Here is a 16,881-nt window from a genome sequence, read left to right as displayed (position 1 = left end):
CACATTTTGTCAGGAGCAGTGAACCAGCAGATGTGAAAGTTTACATTTTCCAAATGTGTAGCAAGGCATGCTTTTGGCCTCCACATGAATAATTCCACCACATCTTGCTGCACCTCCTGCCCTTTATGCCATTCTGGCTCTGGAAGTCATAATTGAACCCATGAAGTCCCCGAAGTGGCAGTAAACACAGAGAACAAAAAGATGCCACCCAGAGCAGTAGACATGAGCAAAACCATGCATTTAGCCAATCAATTTCATTATCGCCAACCCCAAAAGTTAAAAAATCGTGACTCAGACCCTCCCCCCCCCCCAAATCATGAGATGGGTCCCAAAATCATGAGTTTTTTTTTTTTTAAAGATACTGTGTTTTTTGGTCTCTTTAACAGGCAGCCTGCCCCATTAAGGGCCAGTAGGCCTTGGATCAGTCTGCTCTGTTCAGTTATCCCTGCCATGCTACACCTGTAAAGGACATGAAACTTAAAGGAGGAAAGCCCAGCATTTCAGAGCTGAGCAGCAGTGATCTATTAAATGATATATTGGTTTTGACAACAGAATTAGAAGGTAAAGGCCGACTGGGAAGAAAACAGAATTAGCAGGTAAAGGCTAACTGGGAAGAAAACAGATTGACTGCTCCTATCTAAGGGAAGGAAGCCTGGCTGAGGGCCAGGAGCTGTGTGAGGACTGTGGCTAACTAGAGCCTGTTGTGAGGGTGGGTTTAAACTGAATTGTTGAATGGACTAATGCCCAGGAGACAGGTGGGGCTTGCGTGTAAAGAACGGCTAGATGCTGAGCCTGGCTCGGCTGAAGATTCCTTTGTTTTGTGCTTTTGTTGTCCTTGTAAGGACTCTTTTGCCCTGGAAGGTGTAGAACTTTCCTATGAGGGCAAGTCACCTGTATGACAGGAGTAGGCTGAAGATCCTTGTGGGGAAGCTGAAGTGGAAGTGCTGAAATGCTGTGTGTCTCGGGTGAGTCTCTTAGTCTGTCCTTTAATTTTTGAACTCCTCCTGCTCACCCATAGTGTGTATGGGACAATTAGGCCGTCTTCACTAGGAACTCTTTGCTGATATAGGTATACCAGTATACTATAGAGGCTAAGCACTCCTAGGCCAGGTCTACACTTGGGGCTTTTGCCAGTACAGTGATGTCTGTCAGGGGTGTGATGAAATATGTTCCCTCAGGCATTTATCAGTAAAGTACTCTGAGTGTAGACCTGGCATTAGTGTTGCCAAATCTCCCAAATTTATCAAGAAATGTGACATCGCCGTCCCCCGATGGTGCCTCATTGGCTGCCTGATGGTGAGGAGCTTCCAGCTAAACCCTAACATTCTAAATAATTAATTTGGTGTCAATTCATACTACAACTACCTAGCAGTTAATTTTGTCCTGGGATCCTACATCAGTTCAGCCCCACCAGTCTCACTTTTCCTCCTGCTGCAGCTCCTGGTGTTCTTCACTCCTCTCCCACACTAGGGTGGGGGCTGCAGCAGAGTCATCTTCTCCAGCTTCACAGGCCTGGTACTGCAGGGAGGTGGAGGAGCAGAGGAGCCGTCCCATTGTCCTGGGAAAGCAGAGCTGTTACGGCGCTAGGCTCTTTCTGCTCCCTTTGGTGTCAGCTCCTGAGAGGAAGTAAGGAGAGCTCAACCAGTTTCCTTCAGCAGCCCTAATTGACTGCTCTTCCAAAGGAGGCAAGCAAGTGGGGAAGGCAGCCAAACAGAGGGGATTTTCTTAGACAGAGCTGAAATTCACTACAGGACTGGAGCTTCTGTCCTCATCCCCAGACTGGCTGCAGCCTTAGCCAAAATCCCTTGACTCACGAAATCGAGAGTTGGCAACATGGCAGAAAACGTGGAAGAGATGGCTGATTGCTATAGAGATCATTTAATTAAATAACACTTCCTTTCCATGGGTTGTTATGAGAATTAGTTAGATAATTACTGGGGGAGCTGGTAACCATTTACTGTTAAGGTTTCTTGACACTTCTCATTATAAGACCCTGTTTTCAGTTGCTTATAACTTTGCCGAACTTTAACTGTTTGGGCTTGAACCTTCCATGCTGTGTGTCTGCCTCAGGCTGATTACTTTTTGAAAAATTCAGCCCAAATGGTTCATTTGTTTCCAAGAACGAGGCTGGGGGTAAAATATGATATGCCCATTAAAAAAATTTTTAGTGACCCTTTCTTTGAAAAGCTTTAGCACCCTCATGCTTTGGAGCAGACATAGTTGCCAACTCGATGGGTGCTCTGGAGCTAGAGTACCTACGGAGAAAAAATGGTGGGTGCTGGCAACCAACGGCAACCCCTCTATCAACTCCCCACGCAGCGCCTCCCACCTGCCAGCAGGCCCCACGGATCAGCACCGCCTCCTGCTCCTTCCCTGCACCTCCTGCCTGCCACTAACAGCTGTGTCGCAGTGGGCAGGAGGCTGGGAGTAGGGGGGAGGAGTGAAGATGTGATGTGCTCGGGGGAGGGGGTGGAACTGGGTGGGAAGAGGCAGGGGTGGGGTTTTGGGGGAAGAGGTGGAGTGGGGGCGGGGCCTGGGTCAGAGCCGGGGGTCAAGCCGCCCCCCAGCACTTTGGAAAGTCGGCGTCTGTGGGAGCAGGGATTTGAAAATTGTCAGGGATTTGCCTTTTGCCATTCCCATGAAAATCTAGCCATATTTGGTCAAGCTATGAGCCTCTGAAAAATTGCAGTTTGTACATGCTCAGGAGAAGCTCCTTAGATTTTGGCAGCTAAATCCCCAAAAATTAATTGGAGGTCTAGGCTGCTGTGGGCTGTGCCAGGTCTGGCTGCAGGCGCCCAAACTGGGCGCAGGGAGACCTTCTCTCCTGTGTTCTCAGTGATCCCCCTGCGGGGCCTAGGCAGCATGGAGGAGGAAGCTGTCACAGAGTTGGGGCTCTGCAGATTTTGCCCACCTGCCACCTGACAGGCAGATGTAGAACTGGGGAGTCTAGAACCCCAGGGAGACGGGACTGGAGATTTTAAAAACAAAGCAAAACTCTGTTTTGATTCTTCCACAGGAAATTTCGCGTTTGACTTTTTGTTCCAATTTGGAACATTTTTCCCCCCAGAAATGTGACATTATTTAAAGGACTGACGTGCCAGTTTTCATACAGCTTTAATTGTGATACAGTCTTTAAGTACATGATCATATTCTATTTTTTCCGTAGGAGGCCTGCCTCATTCAGTGGACAGGTTATACCTGCTCTTGGAATCACTCAGGATGGTTTATTGAAGGAGGCTGTTGTTTGTAGGATGTTTGCTCTATTTGTTGCCGAAATTGAAAGCTGTGAAGTGAATGAGGCAGGGGACTGCAGGAAGAGAAAGGATGGTCTCAAGGTGAAGGCAATTGAATGCTCCCCTGGAAAACTGCATTCTATCCCTGCCTCTGCCACAGAGTTCCTATGTGATGCTAGGCAAATCACCTAAACCAAACTTTTCACAGATAGTCACTAAATGTGTGTTCCTCATTTTTGGGTGCCCAACTTAATACATTGGGGACTGATTTGCAGAAGTGCTGAGTGCTGAGATAGCTGCAACTGAAGTCAATGTGAGCTATGCTTTGAACACTTAACGTGTTCTGTAATGCTAAGGCATCTCAAATTGTCCGTCTAAAATTAGTGGACATTTTTAACCTTTATCTCTCTGGACCTCAATTCACTGTCTATAAAATAGGGTGTTGTGAAAATTAATGAATTTTTGTGAAACACTCAGATATTATGAGGAAGTTTATAATTCTGTCCTCAGAGCAGGGTTTGAATAGTGTGCAGGGAATAGGGGGAGGCACACACTGAATAATTAAAAGAAAACAAGCTATTAAATAGCTGCTCATGAACTGAGCACCATTCATCCTCTGCATTGAATGAGACAGGGCCCCCATGGAAAAAAATAGTATCCGATCATGTAATTCAAGTGCATAGACACAAGGAAGCTGAATTAAGGTTGCACAGGAAATTGTAATTCTGGAATTTCCTAATTTGCTTGATATTGCAACCTTAGTAATGTTCTTTTAACATAGCTTTTGTGTGTGTATTATTTATATAGTGCCTTAAAAATATAATATGCGAAATCAGTGCTAAGTATTATTCCATGATATCCATGGAAATTCCATATCTATGGATTTATCTGAGCCCTGATGCTGTCTAAATACATCACTATAATAAGCTTTGGAGTGTATGACTGTTTTCTACCTTTGCCTTATGGAAATATATTCTGTACATATCTGTCATGCATTTATACTCAATATATTAATCCAGTAGATGGTGCTGCATGTCTATATATTTCAGTGTTTGTTTGTTTTTTAACAAGAACTCAGTTGTCAAGCTCCTCTGTTTAAAATGGAGAGTGTGATTCCTAGTGAAAAAAACAAATAGAAAATGCTTCCTTGCTGGTAAAAACTATGGGTGCTGTATTAGAGCTTTATGGAAGAAAAGAGAAGTAATTTTGAACAAAATAAGACTATAACTTGACAAACAATTTCCCCAGCTTATTCTCCCTCTGAAATGATTGAATCTTTGGTTACACTGACCACTGTGTTCATTTGTTCAAAATATATAACTGCAAAACCACAGTTATTCGGCTTTGTAAAGATTTCAAGTTTCTATTGTATCTAATAAAAATCTAGTTTTAGACTTACTGATTTTGATTATGTTCAGTGCATTAAACTGCACATATGCATGAAAATAAAGCTTTTCATGATGGTTTGGCTTCCGATAATGACTATGGAGGTAAATTTGTTACCTGTAAACAGAGAGAAAAAACAAATGTGTAGACATTTCTTGAAAAATGTCTGCAGTCTGTATAGGTCAGCAGGAAAAACAATATCTTATTTAAAAGGCTGTTGCCTACTTTTAAGGGCATTTAAAATTAAATCTGGAGAGTATTTTAAACCAAAGCTACAGGATTGCAAGTTAATAAAAATAAACCAAAAGATAATATATTTTACATATGGCTCCTTTCATGTGGTGACCTCAAAATGCTTCACAGCACTCAGGAAGGGAAGTATTTTTAGACCTGCTTTACAGATGGGTAAACTGAGGCGGTAGGAAAATGAAAGAAGCCAAGAATGGGAAAATGAAATTAAGGGGAAAGCAGGAATGAGAAGAAGAATAGGAGGATATGAGAGTATAAATGCAGGGCTGACACTGCAAAGGTTCTGGCATTGTTATCTGATTTGAGATGAATATAAGTAAATATGAGGGATCAGGAAGAAATTGTGGTAATTTCTGCTTGTATTAACTAAAAACATTATTTCTTTATTGCACCCTGTAACTCCCTCCTTGAGTAGGTAGAAACCGATTGCACCATAAAGTGATGTACTCAATATCCAGAATCGTTGTGGTATCAATTCTAGAACGTGCATTAATTGCTAGTCAATGAATGAAATCAAATTGGTACCAGCTTTTATTTCTTCCATAATAAAGAGAATCTGGACCAAAATCAAACACTCTTGAACACTGTGGAAGTCTGGATCTGGATCTGGATCTGAACTTTGTGACCCAATCCCTCTCTACTCTATGATGGTCTCCAGTAGAATCTCTGAGGACTGGTCTACGCTTAAGTTTTTCTGGCATAGCTGTGATGGTTAGGAGTGTGATGTATATTTTGCTGACATGGCTATGTGGCCAAAAGCCCTAATGTAGACAGAGTTAAATCAGCATAACTGCACTTTTATCAGTGTGGCTTGTTTCATTTAGGGATGGTGGAATAATTATACTGGTGTAGGCTCCAGCTTTGCCAGTATACGAGTGTCTACAGTAGCAGCACTTTCCCAGTATAGTATATTGATTTACTTTCAGCAGTGAGGGGCTCGTAGTTCAGACATGACCTTAGTTATGGCTAGGAAAGTAGAGAACTGTCTTTATAGCCCCTGTTAGCGTCGGCCAGTTGAGGGCACCAAGACCGCAGTCAGATCTATGCCCAGTGATAAGGTGGTACATTTTCAAAACATTATTCAGAAAGTGTTCACGTAAAACCCATTGCTAGGTTTTATTTAATAACCTTCTAACCCCCACGCTCTCTCCTCCTCCGCCCCTGTGTTCCTCTAATGTCTTTTACAGCTCTTGCTGCACAGCATGAAGCCTTAGAGCTGTATTCATCAATGACTCACACCCTTGCTTAGGGGCCAATTTTCATAGAAGCTATATAGGAAAATCTTGAAATGCACCTCTCCCATGCAGTGCACAAAATGATTTTTGTATTCATTACTCTTCTAAAAGGACTTGTTGCCCTTTGGAAATGTGCAGTTATTAGTTATATGTGTGTGTGCATGTGCAGAGCTTAGAGGCCACGTTTGAATGCTCTAAAAATAAAAATGTATCATCATTATTATCATTGACACTAGTCAATTGAAAGGTAACTACAGACCTGGTTAAGTTGAGTGGCAGTAGGCAAATGCAGAGGAGTTAGGACTCATCTGGTTTAGGTTAACAAATACCATAGACTCTTAAGCACTAAACTTATTAAAAAACATTCTCACACCTGATAATGATTAGTATCCTTGTCCGGAGTTTTAGGAGGGAAGCCAAAGACTGACTATAGGAGATTGAACTGCTCTCTCACCACTAGAAATTATTCCTCAAGGTCAAGGTTAAAGCACATTTCTGAAGCAGTGAGGGGAAACTTACTTCTTTCACTAAAAAAGCCATGTGTTAGAATTTACCCACTCAAGCACTTAACCCTTGCTGACGACCGCATCATGAAAATGGTTAGCCATAACAATATTTCTGATAGATCACTTTTGACAGGGAGGGATTTTTGTATTAAAGAATTGTAAACCATAGAAAAATAGTTATTTATGCAGAGGTGGCTATCTTACTGCAGAATTACTTTTAGCAATTTTGGAGAAGAGACAGAGAGCTTGATTCTCCACTGCTTTGCACAATGTGTTGTTGTGTACACCTGTACAAAGTGGGCCTGAATCACCACAGCATTAATCTAGTTACTCCTCTGTAAACAGGTATAAAACTGGAGTAATACAATGGTGATTTCTGATTGGGTTGCATTTGACACCTGCTTTGCACTGGTATAAATGACAATGCAAGGTACAGTCAGTGAAGAAATAGGCCCTGGTTGAGATAAAGACTGATACATCATGTTTATCCAGAGTAGCATTGGTGTTCCTGTTCAGTAATTCCATTTATTCAAACACCTTTATTCATAGTCTAGACAGATTTGTAGAGTGTTTTGAGGTTCATTAGCACTAATGACAGGTTTCAGAGTAGCAGCCGTGTTAGTCTGTATCCGCAAAAAGAAGAACAGGAGTACTTGTGGCACCTTAGAGACTAACAAATTTATTAGAGCATAAGCTTTCGTGGACTACAGCCCACTTCTGCATCCGAAGAAGTGGGCTGTAGTCCACGAAAGCTTATGCTCTAATAAATTTGTTAGTCTCTAAGGTGCCACAAGTACTCCTGTTCTTCTATTAGCACTAATGTGGCATCTTCCAATAAAGAATCTCAAAGCAGTTCATAATCATTAATTGATTAAGCTGTACTATATTTTTGTAGGTAGAATACCTGATAAGGCCACCTTGAAAGTGAATCTAATGACTCACCATAGGCTACACAGCAATTGTTGGATGCAGAAGTAGAACCAGGTTTCCTGATTCTCGGTCAAATGCTTTAACCACTCGACTATGTTGCTTCTTGTGCTCTTTTTAGTTCCAGTATTTCAGGTTGTGATTATAAACGTACCAATTACTTTTTCTGTTTTTTCAACAGAATGAGATACTTCTCCTGATTTGGGATGTGTCTGACAGAAATTCATTTCTGTACCCGGGCTGCTCTGGTGAGTTCTTCTGGGACCTGTGTTACAAAGATCTTTTGGGAATTAGCTATATACGTTCTGCTCTTTACCTAAATGAGTGCAGCTACGGCAGCCTTTCTGCTTGGCTGAACAGTTTCCTGCATTTCAAAATAGCTAAAGAAGCCGCACACTATTCCTATTTATTTGTATTACAATAATATCTAGAAGTCCTAAGCCCCATTGTGGGTACATATAAATAGCAAGACAGTCCCTGCTCCAATGAGCTTACTATGTAAATAGACAAGACATACAATGGGTAAGGGAAAAGGGAGTATTATTACCCTCATATTATAGATTGGGAACAGAAAACTTAAATGACTTGCCCAAGATCACACTGGAAGTCTGTGGCAGAGCAGGGAATTCACCCCCAGTCTCCTGAGTCCCAGTGCAGTTCCTTAACCACAAAAACATCCTACAAAAGAAAATGAATGGTTTAAGAGGGCGAAGACTGCTTTTGTAAAATGCACAAATCAGCTACCAGAGGGGGAAGACCTAGATATTTTAGTCACTTTGAACAACAAACCTACACCTACCAGATATACAACTTTAATACTGAATTATTGCAAATGGATATACTGAAAGTTAATGAAGGGGAAATATAGGGTAAGGCAGTAAGGAAGCATGCTGTATGATAGCTTGTCACAGTTGAACAGTGCATACTGTAATTTTGTGTGGAGAATAAAGCCTGTGCTATTACGAAGCTGGATTCTGAACTCTGCCAGGCTAACATAGCGAATGTGCATCCCTTGCATGTAGCCCAGGAAGATATAGTTTGCCCTTCTTGGCTCTCTTGCTGTTAACATTAAAGGAATTGAAGGCGACGCTGCAGAGAGGTGGGTGGGTTTTGTCCTCTGAGCTGCAACACTCCACGTAATACCAGGGTAAGTTTCCAGACAGTATTATTTAGCTACTGCCAATCACCTGCTTCCCAGCACAAGTTTGCCTTCCTCCCCTTATGTGCAAACTTGGAGACAAGAATTATTACTTGCTATTTACTTTGGGAAACAAATTGTGCCCTATATGTGAAAGTAATTGCTGTTGTGTTTACGATGTAGCTGGTACCCAGTTATTCGATAACATAGTATGTCCATCCCATATAGAATACAGATCATTGTAGTGGGTTCTACAAACCCCATACTGAGCATAGATAGAGGAGGGAGGAGAGTCTCTTCTGTTTACAAGCAAGCAGCTTGATCACAACCCCACGCAGTTGCCAGAGCTGCCAATCATGGAGGCAGGCAGCCACAGCTTCAACCAATAGAGGAAACAAGGCCGGGGAGAGTAAAGAGAAGAAAAGGGAGGCAGAAAGTCCTGGGACAGAAAAGGGGTGACAGCTGTGCCCCATGCTGCCTCCAAGAAAACAGCCAGGAGAGTGAAATGCTGACAGGGCTGAGTGAAGGGCTGACAGATTTAATTGGAGTGAACCGACCTAACTGAGAATAAACTAAGGAGAGTCAGTCAGGAGAAGCTGAGACCCCTTGAGAGACCACACTAGGAGACGATGACAATCATACATGCATTTAAGTCATGAATGCATTATACCCCCTTATATAGCATGGCACAATCAACCAAGTGGGGGTTGCCTTCCTGTGCAACATCAAGGATTGTCTCCTGTCAGAGGCAGGATGCCAGACTGAATGGACAAATAACCTGATCTAGTGTGGCAAATCTTGTAGTACCATCAACACCAATTCAAATGGTTTTACTCATTTGGACGTGATTGAGCTGGGAGGCTAGTGCTTTCTATAACCATGGTAATGCTGTATCATACTCTACAACCTTAGTCCAAATAAAGGGTCATATCCCCTCCTATATTTCCAGGGAATAGTGATGAAAGGGGTGCAAAATTCATTCCTTTAGGCTAAAATCTGACAAAGAGAGGCAGTGTATTATCAAGTCCCTTACCCTCAACTATCTTCCTACATATCTCTGTGAACTGAAGTTGGATGTACGGCTGGATGCTGAGAGTGGGGGTGTGGCAGGGCTGAGGGAGAACCACCAAGACATTTTCTACAGTAAAAGCCATAGGGATTTTCCCTAGTTAATTAATGTTTATGTAACAAACAGTGGCTGCACACATGCAGACACTATGGTTGTCAGTAGGCACTTTCATCACCCAAAGCTCATACCCATATCACTTGTGCTAAAGGAGCAATTGATTGTTAGCAAATATCAGGCTGGCCCATAGTAGCATCCCACAAAAGGAGCCCTGATCATATGTTCTAAGCCAGTGTGTTACACTTATGTTAGATTATGCCTATCCTTTTCCTAAACAAAATGAAATTAAACCCCAAATCAAACAAATGATATGTATGATCCTTGATCTGACTTATACTGCTTTATTTGCACAAAATACTCCTTCTTTGCCTGTATTATTGTCTATTTAGATTGTAAACTCTTCAGGGCGTGTGTCATTCCTTCTTACCTCTGCAAGGGATCAAGTTCACTCTTGGCACCTTGCAAATAGGGCTAGTTTTTTCAGAGGTACTAAGCACCCACAGCTCCCATCGACTCTGAAAATCAGGCCTCTAACCAATATTAATTAATTTACAGAAACTCCTTCTGCAGGCTTTTAAATCACCTTTGAAGGAGGTGCAGGATGGGCCAGCCCAGGGCAGGGAGGCTGAAAGAGTCATGGTGCCATGAGGAGTCTGAAGATTACCACAGAGTTTCTGGCATCTCTGTAGAGAAACACTGGCTTTCAACAAATATAGGTTTTTACTGTATCTGGTGAGATTTGTGGGCTAGAAAAACCACACAGCTGACCACTCCATGGCCAAGAACCTCCCAAACCAAGAATAGGATGCAGCAAAAACTCTGCAGCTATAACGCAGTAAATTTATAATGTGTTCATGGCTTCCTCTGTATAGTATGCAAGGCTGGCTCTAAACCAAATGGTGCCCCAGACAAGGAGCGTCTTCAGCATTCTCCCCTCCCCCCCTCCCCCCGCATTTGTTAAACTTCTGAATATCTTATTTTTATTGAATTTGCAGCCCGTTTCACAACTTTGATGCATGATTTGCATGCATGATTTATCCCTGTCATATAAGATGATACATTTTCACGCTGGGATCTGTAAATCTGTATTTATTCATACCATATATAAGCAAATAAAAAAATTCATTTCCTCTAAGCTTATAGAAACTTTTTAATTTTAAGAATAACTGAAATGTACTAACATCAAGAAATTGAACTGTGCACCAACATTGGACAGTAGTAAATATTGTTACAATAGGTGACAGCCTTAGAATGTTAACCCTAGTCCTGTAGGTCAAAAAGTCGCTTTTCTCGCCTTTGCCCTCGCCAAATGAAGCACAGTGTCAGATTTTCAAGTGATAAAGTAGCAAGCGACGTCAGTCTCTTGTTGGTCATCGTCGATCGAAGATATGTTTTAGTGAGCCTGAGCTTAGAAAAGCTGCGTTCGCCACTCATGACTGTGACCGGCAGCGTGAGCACAAGCCTCAAAGCTATCCACACATTAGGAAAAGTGTCCTTCAGCTCTGCATTATGAATGAATTGGAGAACTTGGAGCTTCCTGTGATGCAAAACGTCTCGGATGTTGTCCAATTCGACACAGAGATCTTTATCATTGATGTCCACACATTCCACATGTGTCACGTCCGGTGAAGGTTCATACAATTATTCAAAAGTGTTTTTCTGTCCGCCAGCAGCTTATTAAGGTCATACAACCATCCCCAGGTCTTTTTGTGGTGCTTCATTTGTCCAAACCTTTCTTCAATGGGCACTCGAGCAGCGTTAATGAGCGAGCAAAAAACCTCCCTCTTGAATTTTTCTTCCGAGCTTACCATCACCTCATTTCTGCCCTCATAACCAAACTGTGTCTTCTTCCGATGAATACGAGTTTCCTTGAAGACAGGCTCAACTCTTAAGTTTTCCACCATTTCTTTGGCAGTAGTGATGGCATCTTCAAACTGGTTGTCTCTGTAGGTCACAATGAAATCAAGGCAGCTTCTCATCAAAGTAGCAGTGGTCGCGATGTTCATTGACTGAGTTTGTAATGCCTTGCTTACAATGTTTACTCGGAACAGGCTATCATGCAAAACCACAATTGAGGCCAGAAATTTGAAGTCAGTGATCTGGTTTGCCAGGCTTTGCACCTTATGTCGGATTCTGGCCTTGGCTTTACTCGACTGTGCCAGTTCCATCAGGGCGTCGGAAACTTCAGTCGCTTGGTACCTCACTGGTCTTGTGCTGTCAATGAGGCTCTCCCAGCAGGTGTCACTTAGCGGCTTCACATTTTTAATATCATCCATGAGGATCTTCCACCTGATAGTTGAGGCTAAAAACAGTATGTATATCCTTTGCATTGAAGAGAGATAATGAATCTAAAGAAGATGATGCTGCATCTGACACAACCAGATTGTGGGAATGGCAGCCACAAGGCCAGAAGAAAGCTCTTGGGTTCAGTGCAAGGATCCTTGCTTGGACACCACTGTTTCTTCCCTCCATGTTCTCACCATTGTCATAGCCTTGGCCGCAGCAGTCCTGAAGCTTTATTTTATTCTCATTCAAAATGTTCATAAACAGTTCTCATTGATTGACTGGCAATGCCCTGCCTCTTATACACCCGCGAGGGCATGGCTGACTACATTCTAGGAGGTTCAAGGAAAATGTAGTTCTCAGAAAGTCTGGAAGGTTCCACGAGATTCTACATTGCTCCAGAACATTCTAGGGAGTTGTGAAAAATGAAACTACATACAGAATACCTGAAACATTTTACTTCAAACATTCTATTTTCCCTTTTGTTGCTAACAACAAAAACAGCACCGTAAGCCCGGTGCTGCCCAAGCCCAGCACACCAGGCACTCACCTGGGTCCCCTGCCCCTAAATCTGTCCCTGATAGTATGATCAATGTCTCTGTTCACCATTCTCTCTAGTGAAGTGTTTCCCTCTCTCTCCTTTTTAATTCAGTCTTCATTGGCAGAAGAGTTGTAGTCCATGATATTTAGAGAAGAATAAAAATGAGATGCAAGATACAATATAAAGAAGGTCATTCTTACCCTGTCTCTCAGGATAAATGGCAAAGCATTTAATTACAAAATGATACCTTTTCCCATTCAGTATCATATCTCCTCTCTTTATACACTGAGTAACTGGGAGAGTCAGTTTTAAAGACTCTTTCTGCTTTCAGTCCTCCTGAATCTTAGCTTGAAATGAGATGGTGTTGCCCTCCCCAGTTATCAGCTGGACATGGTACACTGGTGACTTGTCTTGTGGGAAATGGGATTGTCACCAAATTCCTGGAGCAATTGCACAATAGTTTCAAGGTTTTCCTGCCTTTTACCAGCTTATTGGGTTTAGGTGTCTTACTGCAGAGACAACAAACCTTGTAAGAAAATGGCTGGGTTAAGAGTTACTTGTGTGGCCATACCCTGGTGTAAAACAGGAGTACCTCAGTTGAAGGCCAATGGAGTTATGCGGGTGTGAAATTGATGTAAGAGGCGAATTGTGCCCATAATGTAAGGACATAGCCATCCCAAGTGTAACTGAGTCCTCAAGTGACTGCAACCTCTCAGATCTTCTATGTTTGCGTCTCCTAGTTAAGGACATAAGAACAACCATAACAGATCAGACCAATGGCCCATATAGCCCATATCCTGTCTTCCGGCAGTGGCCAACGCCAGGTGCCCCAGAGGGAATGAACAGAACAGGTAATCAAGTGATCCATCCCCCGTCGCCCATTTCCAGCTTCTGGCAAACAGAGGCTAAGGACACCATCCCTGCCCATCTTGGCTAATATCCATTAATAGCCACTGATGGACCTATCCTCCAGGAATTTATCTAATTCTTTTTTGAATCCTGTTATAGTCTTGGCCTTCACAACATCTGACTGATTGGTGATGCCCTTTTCTCTTTTTTGAAATCACATGACTTTAATAGAATTCTCGATGCTTGTTTTGGCAGGTTCCCCATTAAATGATCCAAGGTCCTTGGACAGTAATTAGTTGTTTGTTTCTCAGCAGTTCTGTTTCTTGTGGAAAAGACTTGGCTTTCTTCCTATTGACACGTGAGGAGCCTGAGATTGCCCTGTGTTGTCAAGGCAACAGCATTTGCTTGGGCAGCAGCAGGAGAAAAAGAAGCAAGAACATCCTCCACAGGACGAAGTCTTGTCCAATGTCATATATGACCTAGTCTGCTGAATATGACCAGCACCTATTTATGAGTTAGAAATGGTAGAGACCACGCAAAGATTTGTTTAATATGATGGAGTATAAATGCTACAAAACGCCATCTAAAGAATATGCAGATATGTGGCATAATTGTGCCTTCGCTTCAATACACTTGCTATGCTGAGTAAAGGTAACAGTAAACAAAGGTAACAGTAAAGAAATGCCTCCATAAATCAAATGCTTTTAAATCATTTTTCTCAGATAGTTCTGTTCACTAGATATTCTTTCAGTTTGACAGTTTTATCGTTATCCACAGCTCCAGAAGACAAATTCATGTTGATCTTTGTTATCTGAATCTCAGTTTTTATGTTGTTCAGCTCACTTCCCCTCAATTACACAATTTGTTTCTCATGCTGGCCAAACTTTTTTTTTTTTTAAAAATGGGCCAGATTCTCAGCTGGTATAAATCAACATAGCTCCATTGAAGTCAGTTGTGCTATGCTAATTTATACCAGCTGAAGAACAGGTGAGTTTGGTGTAGAAAAACCGCTTTTCTGGCTCTTGCTAGATCAAGACCACTAGAAATCCAAATTCTCTGTTTAGCCATCTAATAGGAATGGCACATGCACACAATCCTGCAAAAGTGCCTGCAGCAGCACTCAAAGGCAGTAGATCCTGGAAGTCGTTCTACATTTTCAAAAAAGACTTGCAATATTTCTGGAATCTCTCCTGGCTGCTCAGCCCATAACTAGAAAAAATTGTGCCTTTTTATTATAATTGGAGTAATAAATGCATGTTCTCACAGTGATGTGATAAACCATAATTCTCTCATTAGAAATTAAGTGACAGTATCTAGAGTTTATTAATACATCCAGTCATACACAGTGAGGTCAAAAGATCATGAGAACTGTGATTGTAGGTATTGGCTGGCAGTTCTGCACTCTTACTAAGATCCTCCATTACATTCTTCTTGGCTGACATAAACTAATAGGTCTTTGCCATTTCTAAATGCTTGCCTTCCCATATTTGCCATCTTAATATTTTATTATACGTATAAGTACCACACAGCATATTGCATACTATTGTTCAGTGTTGCATGACTGTTATTTCTTCCCTATCCTCCGCCAGTACCCCAGGACTATTATTTTATTTTAATAATGTCTTTGTTTATTAACATTTATTCATATAGCAGCATCATGTTTATGGTCCTTCACAAACATGACTCTGACCCAAAGTGCTTTCAGTTCAAGTTAGACAATCTAATTTTTCCCTCTCCTCTTTCTCCTTTCATTTTATTGGGAGTCTTCTATTTAGTTCCATACCTGTAAAAACCTAAAAGATCAATAAAACTTTAATCCCGAAAGAACTCACAAACTGCCAAAGAGTGGGGTGCTTACAGAGACTTTGGGCCCAACTTAATATTGTTCTGCATTTGTGGAGGTATTTATGCCAATGCAAAGTGGGTATAAAATGCTACCCAGTTACAGTGGTAATGATTTATACCCCTTTTGTATTGGTGCAAAGGACCATATAAACTGGAGTGTTATTGTGAAGCAGGCCTTTTGAAATATATTTAATTGGAGATATTGGGCATTTGTTGGAGGTTTTGAGTCTAGAAGGAGTCCAGATTAAAAGATATAAAATCTCTTAAAAATTAAGATCTTGGAAATGTGTCTCAACATGGACAGATGCATAAAACAATCTCTTCCCAACATCTCAGCAGAAATATCAGAAATCCTATTCTCCTCCATGTAGTGTGGTATATAAATATATGTAAGACATAGAGGAAAACAGCAAAACCTTTCAAGTAGAATTGGTTCTGCTAGGAGAAAGAATCTGCTGTCTGCCTGTAATTCCATTCCCCATCTCCAGCCTCTCCCTACAGTGGTTGAGCCTCACTGCTCCTCCAATGCTTAATGCACTCCCAGCACAATGGAGAGAGGCCAGGGGCAGTATGGTGAAAAATCAAATAAAGCAGACAAAAACTTGACAGACTCACTCCCTCTAAGTGTCACAATATGAACTGGCCAAGTGAAAAATAATGGCTATTATCCTGTCTCATTAAGTGACTTAAATGAGTTACACGCTCATTCAGAGGAAGTTCTCTGGACTGTTTCCATGGGCTACTTGTGTAATTTGCTTGGTAAGATGAGGAAGTCAGTTTTCTTCAGCTTGTGTAGGCCTGGTTTTTCTCTGGACCCCACGGTATATCAGGAGTAACTTCACTGAAGTCAGTGCAGTTATTCCAGTGTCAAATGGATGTTGGTGAGAGCAGTACTAGGCCGATTAGGCAACTTTGCAGTTCATGAACTGTGCCCATGATTTCTTCTTCCACTTACATTCCACGCTGGTGGGTGGCTCCACAAATGCACTGAAGTTATGCATTTCTGGTAAAGTGCTTGTATGAAGCCATGAAAAAATGGCCCTTAATGTATGACTTTGTGACTGGTTATAACTTTAGTCAACATGCAGGACTATGGTACTTTGAAAGCCTGCAGCCAGTTACCTACTTCCTTCTAAGCAGCCATTTGGCTGGCAGATGTAGGTATTCTAGTAAATAGTACTCAGAAGGTATCCTTTCAAAGTGTTTTACAAACATGGGAACAGATTCACTAGAGCGGGTACAAGGGAGGTAGAGAAATGTACATTATTTCTCACTGTGCCAATTATAGAATGCCTCTTGAGCCTCAGGGGGATTTAACTAGATGGCAAGTAGCAGTGTTACCATTGCCACCACCTCCATCAAGTTTCCTACTATGGAGGAAGCAGCTTAATTTGGAGCTCCGTGGATACCAGTTGTGGATACCAGAACTGGATGCACTATTCCAGCAGTGGTCACACCAGTGCCAAATATAGAGATAAAATAACTTCTCTGCTCCTACTCCAGATTCCCCAGTTTATGCATCTAAGGGCTTGTGTTCACTACTGGGGTAAGTCGACCTAAGTT

The 16,881-nt window shown here is 41.9% G+C and overlaps 1 protein-coding gene across 2 annotated transcripts in view; it reads left to right on the top strand.

Moving 5' to 3' along the window:
• Positions 1-16,881, top strand: part of LOC112059902 (uncharacterized) — an 88,406-nt gene that overhangs the window by 2,402 nt on the left and 69,123 nt on the right. For both annotated transcript variants that reach the window (XM_065556851.1, XM_065556850.1), the window contains exon 2: positions 7,718-7,784. In XM_065556851.1, the coding sequence (XP_065412923.1) occupies positions 7,718-7,784 (67 nt within the window). The remainder of the gene's footprint in view (positions 1-7,717; positions 7,785-16,881) is intronic.

The sequence above is a fragment of the Chrysemys picta genome, chromosome 9, assembly GCF_011386835.1.
Source record: "Chrysemys picta bellii isolate R12L10 chromosome 9, ASM1138683v2, whole genome shotgun sequence".
In the NCBI taxonomy this organism is placed as follows: domain Eukaryota; kingdom Metazoa; phylum Chordata; order Testudines; family Emydidae; genus Chrysemys; species Chrysemys picta.
The sequence above is the reverse complement of the archived record's forward strand: the minus strand, read 5'-3'. Positions and strand labels throughout refer to the sequence as shown.